Here is a 12,013-nt window from a genome sequence, read left to right as displayed (position 1 = left end):
TCTTAAATAAAAAGTTTGTAAAATCAATTTTTTATTATTTAATACTCCGTAATTAACTTTTCAATTAAATAGTCACATTCAACTCGACTTTACTCGACAACAAGTGATGATTTGTCCTAAATATATTATGGATGTCACATCTTAGAGCACAAATCCACATTTATGAGATGTCATAACTCACAAGCAAGAATTGCTGATCTTAGAAAATTCTAAACTCGAGTGTTTTATTGGAATATCCGAATCCGAATAAGATTAGTTATCTCCGTTATTTTCTCCCGACAATTTAGGCCCTGTTCTTTTGACCAAATTGTTATCAAATCAAATCAACTTAATGGAGCTGAATCAAATCAATCAATCGAATCGAATCAAATGGAGTTAGTTGAACTGAATCAATCAATCAATCAATCGAATCGATCGAAATCAATCGAATCGAATCTAAATAATAAAAGATTATACTACTACTAATAATAATACCAATAATAATAAATATTATAATAACAATAATACCAATAATAATAATAATAAATATTATAATAATATTATTCATTAAAAATAATAATATATTAATATAATATAATATAATAATAATAATAATAATCTAATAAGATATATAAAAAATAAAATAGTAATATAACAATAAATATAGTAATAATAATAATAATAATAATAGTAGTAGTAGTAGTAGTAGTAGTAGTAGTAGGTCTAATATAATAACTTATTAATATAATAATGTTAAATATAATAATAATAAATATGTGATTAATAATATTAATAATAATAAATATATTAATAAATATAATAAATATAATATAATAACTTATTATAATAATAATAATAATAATAATAATAACAATAATAATAATAAATATGTTATGAATAATATTAATAGTAATGAATATATTAATAAAAAAATAAATATAATAATAATAATAATAATAATAATATAAATATAAAATAATAATTTAAATAATACGAATTAATTATTAATAAATATAATAGTAATATAATAAATATAAAAATAATATAATAATAATAGTAAATACATTAGTAATAATTATAATAATAACAACAACAATAATAATAACAATAATAATAATAATAATAATAATGTTGAAAAAACTAATATGAACTGAACTGAACTGATCTGAACTGAACTGAACTGAACTGAACTTAATGGAGCTGAACTGAACTGAACTGAACTTATTAGAACTGAAATTAAGTCCAAAAGAACAGGGCCTTAATGTGCACCCCTCCCTGGTAATTATTTTCCCTTTGTTTTATGGAATATCCGAATAAAAATATAAACAAATGATGATGACGGAGAGTGTATCCTTAAACTTTGACAATTAATTTGCGTCTAGTACCAAAAAAAAAAAAAAACAATTAATTTGCGTCTAAGGGTTTAATAAGGCGTTTCTTTGTGGTTCTTCCATTTCAATTTCTGGCACTTGCGATCTACTCCCTTCACTCTACGGTACGTCTCTCTCTCAGTCTCTTCAAATCTGCACTCATTTATCTGTTATGTAATCAACTAATTACCTAATTTCTTCGTTAATTGGATTCACATCAATTTGCTCAATTCCTTAGTTTTCCAGCAATTTCTTCGTATATAATTACCTAATTTCTGTGATTTCATATCAACCATGTCGATTTTTCGGAATTTTGATCAAAGTCGCAAGCTAAACCCTATTAGCTTTTGTGTTTGTCGATGCTATTGATTCGATATTACGTTTACATTCCGGTGAAAATTTGTGAAGTTGTTTGTCAATCTGTGTTATCTCTTAGCTGCGATTTTGTTGAGCTGATTCGATATTATGTTTACATTGCGATTGATTCGATATTATGTTTAGCTGATTGGTTAGGTGCGAAACATTGCTGTAAGGCTGTCGAGTTTTTGATGCTAAAGATCCCGAATTAGGTTGACATTGAGACTGTTGATGTTGCATTTCGTCTCATTCGACATTGTGCGTGTTGTCATTTTATTAAATTAAAATCTATGTTACTCCGGCTCTTCTGATTCCCCCACGTACCCGTGTCCGACACTCGACACTCGGACAAGGACAAAATATGCATAATTTTCATAAAAATGGTCGAGTCCCACACTTGGACACGCCTCCGAATCGGATACTTCTAAACGAGTCTGAACAACAGAGATTAAAATTAGCTAAATGTAGATGAAATTGACGTTGCTGTTGCTGTTGTTTGAAATTAGAGGCAATGGCGAGCACAGGGAGCTCTATGCTGCTTTCTTTCATATTCTTTACAGTGGTGCTGTCGCTTGAAGTTATTTATAGAGGAAAATTAGCATCTTCAGAGTTGTTCACTATTCTTGGGGGTTTTGTTAGCTCTCTTTTGTTCCTTTTCTCTCTCACGGTGAGTGTGATATCTACGAAACTTCTATCATCTCAATTCAAGTATGCCAAAGTGTTTAATAGAGCATGTATAATTAACTCATAATGTTACTCTATTCTGATGTTTTTTTTTTTCAGTTCATTGGCAATTTTCAGGAGACATGTGGCATCAAAACTGGGTGGGGTGCTGGTAAATTTGATTTCTTTTCGAGTTACTTTTACTTTCAGTATTAAGAGTGATAAAAAAAGGAAGAAGAAAGTTAAAAGCTCGTGACATTTCTTGGAAAAGGCTAAATTTAAGGGCTGGGCAATTTCCGCTCCTAAACTAATATTTTTGGAGGCGGAGTTGTCTGTCTAATTACTCCTGAATTATGTCTACTGGTTCAGCCTGATCGATCAACCATATGTTAAGCCATGAATTACTCTGTGAAGTTTAAACTTAAAATCTTTATGTTGCAGTGGTACTAGCTGAAGCTGTTGCTCTTGTTGCTGCTGCTAGTGTCCATCGAGTTTGTGTCACAACATGGTAATCAGATCTAGCCTTGATCTCATAGTGTCAGTTTGTGCATTGTTTCCCTCTCTATTTTCCAACTTTGACCTCATTGAATCAAATTTGGGTGAGGCGGTGAGGGTAGAAGGGAGGGTTAGTTTGGATGGATTAAGGAAATGGCGATGTTTATCCAAAAGTTTATGCTTAACCATTACCTCTGCTGTTTTTTTCGTATAGGGGTATATAGGAATGGCATTAATTGGAAAATCTAAACTCTTTTTATTCTTAAATAAACTGGATTCGCGAAAGGTTTTAGGCACTCACTGCAGAGTGGACTTTTTTTTATACTTTTAGGCACTCACTGCAGAGTGGACTTTTTTTTATACTTGTAGATTTTTATACTGTTTTCTTCAAAAATAGAAAAAAAAAAAAAAAGGTTTCTTGATTCAAAATCTGGTAGGTTTCAATGAGGGTAAAGCTAAGGGGCCCAACAAAAGAAACAAGCCGAGAGGAAATCACGAGGATAATGTGACAATTTTCGCACTTTTGGGGTTCAGGATGGTATGAATGCCATAGCACTAGTTTACTCACTTCACTGGTCAATAATAATCTTTCATCGTTTACTCCAAACTGCATTAACCTTCATCGGGCTTATACTATGCGGAACCCACCATCACAATCATTTCAGAACAATACCAAGGTTTCATCATCTCGGCTCTTACCCGAAAATTAGGCCTTCACTGTTTCACGATGGATGAATACAATTATTGGCCTAGTATAACCTACAAATATTTCAGAACAACCTTATTTCCGAAGAAATGATTTCATCACCCACTTGCTAAATCTTTTTTTTTTTTTTTTTTTTTTGACAACTAAATCTCTTTTCTGAAGATTACATTACTTTACTTGATTGTCTAGCTTCCTCTGAGTCAACAGTTTTGCGTTCGAAAACATGCATTTGCTTACCATTGTACTTGGATTTTTTTACAGCTTCTTGTTCTCAGCTGGATTGCTGTACGAGGTCAACAAGCTCTCAACAATGATGTCATCTAGACTTGAGACGAAAAGCAAGAGGTACTAGAAGAAAGAATGGTTGGCGGTGTCAACATCTTTCACTTAGGACTCGGGACCAAGCTTCCTGGCAAGCATAGAGTATAAGGTTCTCAATTCATTTCTTCATGTTTGTCTAACGTCGCTGGTCAGAAGTCAGCACTTGAGAAATGTGAGGTTAATATAAGTACTTAATACTGAATTGTCATGAAATTATCGTGTACTTTGTCTAGTTGGAGTTAAAAGACCTGATTATTGGAACTTTCTTTGTCATTTGAATGAATGGATCTTTAATCTGGACGGTAATCAGCAAAAGGATAAAAGTTATACGGATTAACAAACCAATGAAAACGTAATAATGAGACATTAATGAATGAACATTATGGGTATTAACAGCGAGGAATTAACGACAGATGAACGTAACGTGTGCTTATCGACTTCCATCATCCTCGACCCTTTGGCCCTAATATCTGGGTGGTGCTGCCACCACTACCAGAAATGTCCTAATAAATCTGGGTGGTGCTGCCACCACTACCAGAAATGTCACAGCACGGTTAGTAACTAAAGAGTTCACCAGCCTCCCTTCCCACTTCCCACACACTATCTCCTCCCCTTTCCTATCGCCTGCCCTCATCTTCTACCCCTTTCATTCTTCTGTGCTATACATCTCCGTCATTCTTGTAGTTTCTTTTGTAGTTTCCTTTTTTTTAGCAAATAGATCATCTCATTAATAAAAATTCATACATAAATACATCAAATTTGACCAGCTATAAATCTATAAAAATCTAATAAAATAAATTCTCAAAAAATCAAAGATCTCCAAACTTGATTTGCTCCGTTGATGCACATCTGCTAGACTGCTACAATATCGTTGTTCCATTATACACCCTTTCAGGAGAGGGCCTTCGAATCTTACGCATTCTTGAAGAGAATCCATTTTATCTAATCTGATAAATTGTACTCTCTCTATTCCAGTCATTTGTTGTCTTTTTCCATATTGGATATCTCAGTGAGTTGTTGTCCTTTCTATTTTAAGAATGAATTTGATAAACAATATTCACACCCAATTTGTTCAACTTGTTATTTTTTAATTGACCCCTTTCTCTTTCCTTGGTCTTTGTGCCAAAATCAAATGACAATAATTGACCGGGACGAAGGGAGTAATCAGTAATCTAACAACATTGGTAATACCATATAACGAACCATTATGATATTGATCTTCCGTCCCTTTGTCTCGTTCATTTGTTTACTTTTGATCTTGACAAAAAGGGCCAAGGAAATAGGAGGTGGTCAATTGTTAGATAATAAATTGATCAAAATTGAGTGTGAATGATCAAATTGTCCATCAAAAGTATTCGTAAAATAGATAAGTAAACAATTGGCTAAGACACCCTAAAATGGAACAATTGGTCTCCCTTGTGACGGGTTACCATTTGTGACGGATATTTTGTGAGATAAAATGATAACAAAATGGGTTAGTGGAGAAAGGAGACCACATGAATAGTGTTGCAGAGAGAGAAAAAGTGGGTACTTTATGAGGTAAAATGGTATCCATCTCTTGTTTGTGACGGATAGGTGCCGTCACAAACAAGAATTTGTGAAAATGGAATAACTAAAACAAATGACCGGGGGGAGGTGGTGGTGGTGGTGTGTGTAGAGTTTTACTACCACAAGCGTGTCGGGTCAGATACGTGTCGGGTCATACGAGGTTAAAAAATAATTTCTAACGCCTTTTTTAACATTTTTTTCAACCATAAAAGTAATTTTTTTTAAATATAAAACATATTTAAAATTAATTTTTAATCATATTCAATGTCTACATTAATTTTATTGATAAAATTATTAAAAAAAAGTTTTTTAAAAATTATTTTATTATTAAATATTATAAAAGTGATACAAAATTGACTTTTTATTTGTGTAAAAAAAAATTAACTATTTTTTCAAATAATAATAAATAGTTTTTTTTAATAATAGTAAATAATTTTATTTACCTTTGACCAAACGGGTCGGCCCGTTCGAGTCATGTCTCGACCCTAAAATAACGGGGTTTGAGTTAAGATCGCTGGGTCGAAATTCTCGGATCTCGACTCTGAAAATCGAGTTGGGTCGAATTTTTAAGTCGGGTTAAAATTTGGCAAGTACAACCACAAGTATACAACTGGGCCGTGCATCGAGTAACCCAAATCTCGTGAAGGATATAAATGCACGCACTGATGCACCCCAAATAATCTCTAGAAATATACTCCCTTCGTACCATATAAATGGTAACTTAATAAAAAATGGTGTTTTTAAGAAAAGAGAGTAAAAGAAAGGGTAAAAAGGGAAGAAAATATGTGGGGTATGTAATTGTGGGTTTAATTGTGAGTTGGTAGGTGGGGTATGTAGTGACATTTTATGTAAATATCAAATGAGTATAAGGATAATTTGGTAATTTTGTGGGCCAAATAAGAAATGTTACCATTGGTGTGGTACAGCCGTATTAGGTAAGTGTTACCATTAGTCTGGTAGGAGTATATATATATATATATATATATATATATATATATAGAATTAGGATCACATGAGTCCACTCTATCTTTTTGGGTCTCGTGAGTCCACTTATGTATCACACGCTCTACAAAAAAATATCACGATTTTTTTTATAAATAAAAAAAAGTTTTTTTTTTTTTTTTTTTTTTTTTTTTTTTTTGTTTTTATTTGTTTAACATAACCTGTGATATTGTATCTGAGTCTTTGAGTCCATTAAAATAGTATCACAAGTTATACAAAATAATATCACACCTTACGATAAACAATATCACTGGTTGTACTAGACAATATCACGGTTATATACTATATAATATCATACCACTGAACCTAACTTCGCCTTTCACTCCGTCATTCACCATCTTCATTATCAGTCATCTTGTCCACCATTGTAATCCGTCATTATCTGTGTCTCCTCTATTACATAGCTAAACCCCATTAGAGAATAAAGAGAGATAAGAAGACAAGAGAATTGTCATAATATATACTATATAGCATAATTAATATGAAACACCGCAAAGTCCATGGCTTAAATGTCTTATGCGTAGGCTGTTGCCTTGTTGGTGGCTTGCATTTTTTCTCTATTTTTTCATTATAATTGGAACTACTTGTATATACCTCCGTATGTACAAATTTTCATCATTAATCAATCATATTGTTTTGCCAAATACAAACTCCATTCAACAATGGCAAGATCTTGTATATCAAACCCAAAAACCCGATTTCGAATCAAACACAAACTTCTAAAACACCTTCACATCTACTGTATACTAATCGCACAAATCATTGCATCTGTGATACTAATCGCCGTGTTACTCTTGCTCTTCATCCGTTTCCCTGAACTTCAAGTCCATCTCACGGGTTTCACGGTCGACGCACTTGACAAATCAAACACCAAGAACCGAAACCTCTTACATTACTATTTGACCCTTCACTACCCGGACCTATAAAAAAGCCTCGTTAATTTCAAGTCCATCTCATGCGTATGGCTTTCTCAGGATACAGCAGCATGGCGTATGGTGCGACCATTAATTTCAACGTCGATGGCAAAGGAATACACCAAGGGCCCCGAGAGACCACCCTTCTTGGAAATCATACCGTAAATTACACTGATTATAGGTAGGATGGGAGTCAAATGACATGGTTCAGCTTAAGACCATCAAGAGTTATATACACCTGAGGTTTGTGCTAGTAGTAGTAGTACTATTATAACTTTTGATTTGCAAGACTAACAAACTTGATGTTCAATCATATCAATGGCAGGTAAAGGAAATTCACAGAAATCACGTATTGCAATCTTTTGGGGACACTTCTATATTGTTATTTAATTACCGATATTCTTGTGTACAACGTGTGATACATAAGTGGACTCATGGGACTCAAAAATATAGGTGGACTCACCGGATCTTGCCTCTATATATATATATATATATATATATATATAAAGAGAGAGAGAGAGAGAGAGAGGCAAGATCCGGTGAGTTTGCCACTTTTCGTGAGTTTCCCCCGGATATATAAGCAAATGAGTTGACAAAACCCAATTATCAAAAATTTAGCCGTCATAATCTGCGAGCGCTTTCTCTCTCTTTCTCCCCCTTTCTCTCTCTACTGATAAACACTCTGTTTCATCAAAAAATCAAGCGAATTTTTTTCATCAGTTCTTCAAATTTTGATCAACAAATTTGATCAAGAAATTCATCAGTTCTTCAAATTTGATCAACAATTCGTTCATTATTTTGATTCTTTCAATTAAAACTATCAATTTGTTCATCAATTTTTCGAAATTTGATCCACAATTCTCCGAAAACCCTAATTCTTCAAATTCGACTGAAGGTATTGATATTTCTTCCCTATTTCTGATTTAATAATCGAATAATTTCAGTAATTGAATCAAATAACAAATTCTGCCTTAATTTACGTGTTTTTCTAATAAAATTCAGCTTCAACGATCTTTGAATTCGAACGATCAAACGCTTACTATGATTGATAATAATGTTGATAATCAAACAACGATGAATTCAGGTATAAATTTGTGACATAATGTTGATATAAAAACTGTTGTTATTACGTTGATAAGTTTTTTGTTCAAATTATTGATTGCATGTAAGTTGTTTTCATATTGTTTTCATAACGATAATTGCATGTAAAGTTTAAGCGTAATTGCATGTAGGTTTTCATTCATGATATCATTCAATATCTAGTATTTGAATAATTGGATTACAATAATACAATAAGCGCCTTTTACAGTATTAAAATAACTTTGTTATTACATTAAAATAACTGTGTGTGCATTGTGGTGGACTAGGCTACCAATTCCACTAAACCCCCCTCGATAGAATAATTGCATTTGTATAATACAATAAGCGCATTATAACGTTAAAATAATTCTTTAACAGAGATTGTTTTTTCCTAATAAATACTACTTTATAGGAACTGACAAAAAAATCCTTACAATAACTACTCTTTAATAATGAAATAACTTTGATATTACATTAAAATAATTGTGTGTGCATTGTGGTGGACTAGGCTACCAATTTCACTAAAACCCTTCCCCCTCCGATAGAATAATTGCATTTGTATAATACAATAAGCGCATTATAACGTTAAAATAATTATCTTGTTGCACAAATTGTGTTTTTCATAATAAATACTATTTTATAGGATCTGACAAAAAAATCCTTACAATAACTATTCTTTAATAATGAAATAACTTTAATACTACATTAAAATAACTGTGTGTGCGTTGTGGTGGACTAGGCTACCAATTTCACTAAAACCCTCCCTTCTCTCGATAGAATAATTGCATTTGTATAATACAATAACGCATTATAACGTTAAAATAATTGTTTACATGTAGATTATTATTTTTTCATAATAAATACTACTTTATAGGATCTGACCAAAAAATCCTTACAATAACTACTCTTTAATAATGAAATAACTTTAATACTACATTAAAATAACTGTGTGTGTATTGTAGTGGACTAGGCTACCAATTTCATTAAAACACTCCCCTCTCGATAGAATAATTGTATTTGTATAATACAATAAATCGAAATATAACGTTAAAATAATCTGCTGCTGCGAGAGGTTGTATTGTTTTGTTTTGTATAGAATCTAAGATATTGAAATTAATAATACCATAACATTTCTCCTGTTTTAATGTTTCCAGGCATTGAAATTAATACTACCAATGCAACAACTTTTTCTACACCTCTTTTTGCGTCAAACAGGAGAAAATACTATCCATAATCTGGGATTGAGATATACTCCAGGTGGCCGTGAGGAGTGGAATAGGATGGTAGAAAATGGTTTCAAACCTGCTCTGGGGTTAATGTTTGTAAAGTGGAGGAGGCAATAGAGTTTTACAATTTATATCTTTGTGGCTTGTGGTTTCATACCAAGAAAGTACACACAAACAAGATTCCGTGATGGTTTGATAGACAAAAAATCAATGGTCTCAATGAGACATGGATTCAAAGATGATCGCAAAAAACTCAAACCTGTTGTTGAATTTGAAAACACAGAAGAGAAAAAAAAGAGGAAAAGGTCTGTAGAGCCAAAGAAAACAAAAATAACAAGATTTGGTTGCAAGGCAAAAATACGGTTTTGTGCTGTATTCAATGACCTTAAGGAGCTAATAGGGTATGCTATTGATACGTTTTATGAAGGTCATAATCACAGGCTCTGCTCACTCAAAGAACGGGAATTCCAGAAAAACGTAAGAACACTTAACCTTTACATGAAGCAGACAATTGTTAACAATTGTAAACTCAACATCCGGGGCTACCAAGACTTTTAGAATTCTGGCGGAATAATCAAATGGGTATGCAAACATTGGTGCATCTCTCACAGATTTCAAGAACTTCAAAAGAAATATTAAATGTTATATAGGTGAGAATGATGCTGACATGATTCTCGATTATTTAAAGGCGCTTTCTCAATCGCAAGATGGCTTTTACTATGCTTACCAAGTTGATGAGGATAATTGTTTGGCTAAACTCTTTTGGGCAGATGCACAAGCAAGAATGAATTATTCCTTGTTTGGGGACACCATCACCTTTGATCCTACTTACGGTACTAACAAGTACCGCATGGCCTTCACCCCATTCACTTTGGTGTTGACAACCACAAAAATCGGTGACTTTTCTTCTTTGCACTTGTCGATCATGAGAACGATGGGTCATTCATTTGGGTGCTTAAGAAGTTCCTTGATTGTATGGGCAACAAGGAACCTCGATGCATTCTTACCGATCAAGATCCGGCAATTAAACTCGGGGTGCGTTACGTATTCAAGCAAGCAAGACATCGCTCGCATGTGGCATATAATGAAAAAACTTACCGACAAAGTTGAGTCACAGATTTGTAAGGAGACTGACTTTGTTGAGCGGATATGCGGAGTTGTTTGGGATACTGACTTGGAACCCATTGAGTTTGAAGAAAAATGGACTCAAGTGATTAATGACTTTGAGTTGAATGATAATACTTGGTTGACATACATGTATGGCAAAAGGCACAAATGGATACCTGCTTAGTTTAGGGATTTGCCTTTAGGCTGCCTTTTGAAGACTACACAAAGATCAGAGAGTCAAAACAGTTATTTCAAAAGATTTGAGAGCATAGACGGCACACTTGTAGAATTTTGGTTGCGTTTTCAGTGCAATGGAACAACAACGCTATAATCACACGATTTCTTGATCTTTGCAAGTGACAAAGACATCTTTGTTTTCTATGAGTTCCAAGAGCAAGTCTTTGGCTCCTGTTCGTGTGCCGTTGTTGGATTTTACGAGCAAGGAAACATGCACATTATAAATGTTGAAGATGCCTACAGGAAGCATAGAGTATTTCGGGTTATTCAATTTTATAAACATAATCTGTCTTTTTTTACTTTAACATACAATAACTGTGATAAAAGAATACAATAACCGTCTTTTACCATTACAATAATCATGTGAAAACTATACAATAATCACAAATATGCTTTACAATTATTGATGTAGAGTTTATTTGCAATTGTTCTGATTTTTTTCCATAAATATATTAATTTGATAATGCTTTACAGTAATTGATAATGCTTTACACTTGCCAATTTGTTACAATAATCAAGGATATGCTTTAAAATAATTGGGGAAGAGCTTTACAATAATCAGATACATGAGAGCTTTAAAATAATCAGAGGTATGCTTTACAATAATTGGGCAAACGCTTTACAATAATCAGCTACATAAAAAGCTTTAAAATAATTGCATTTGATCATTTGAATAAATTAATAATCATGTGAAAACTACTTTGTAACATTATATTAAACATAAAAAACTGAAGGACTTCTACCTTGGTGTTAATTGCTAGTCCGCATAAAATAATTCATGTTGAACTATATAATAACTATGATTGCCTTTTAAAATAACTACACTTTGTGCATGCGGTTGCTCACAATAACGAATCAAAGGAAACAACATGTACGTGCAAGATGTTTGAGAGGAAAGGAATCCTTTGTAAACACATTATATGGATTATATCGGAAAAGGACGCAAAGCATACCGGAGCAAGACATCGAAACTAGATGGACGAAGAAATCATATAGAAAGCCTTTGTA

The 12,013-nt window shown here is 32.7% G+C and overlaps 2 protein-coding genes across 2 annotated transcripts; both read left to right on the top strand.

Annotated features, from left to right (window-relative positions):
- Positions 1–1,378: 1,378 nt before the first annotated feature.
- Positions 1,379–4,187, top strand: LOC141648089 (uncharacterized). The gene is made up of 5 exons (XM_074456546.1): positions 1,379–1,474; positions 2,215–2,373; positions 2,490–2,541; positions 2,811–2,877; positions 3,832–4,187. Exons 2-5 carry the CDS (start codon positions 2,218–2,220, stop codon positions 3,920–3,922), a joined length of 366 nt encoding a protein of 121 aa, XP_074312647.1. The 5' UTR covers positions 1,379–1,474; positions 2,215–2,217; the 3' UTR covers positions 3,923–4,187.
- A 3,215-nt stretch (positions 4,188–7,402) lies between these two features.
- On the top strand, positions 7,403–10,952 carry LOC141649746 (protein FAR1-RELATED SEQUENCE 5-like). Its single transcript, XM_074458427.1, has 4 exons — positions 7,403–7,516; positions 8,358–8,439; positions 9,945–10,184; positions 10,312–10,952. The coding sequence occupies exons 1-4, from the start codon at positions 7,403–7,405 to the stop codon at positions 10,950–10,952; spliced, it is 1,077 nt and encodes a 358-aa protein (XP_074314528.1).
- The last annotated feature ends 1,061 nt before the right edge of the window (positions 10,953–12,013 follow it).

The sequence above is a fragment of the Silene latifolia genome, chromosome 3 (genome assembly GCF_048544455.1).
Source record: "Silene latifolia isolate original U9 population chromosome 3, ASM4854445v1, whole genome shotgun sequence".
Classification (NCBI taxonomy): domain Eukaryota; kingdom Viridiplantae; phylum Streptophyta; class Magnoliopsida; order Caryophyllales; family Caryophyllaceae; genus Silene; species Silene latifolia.
Note: the sequence above shows the minus strand (reverse complement) of the source record. Positions and strands in the feature narration are given on the sequence as shown.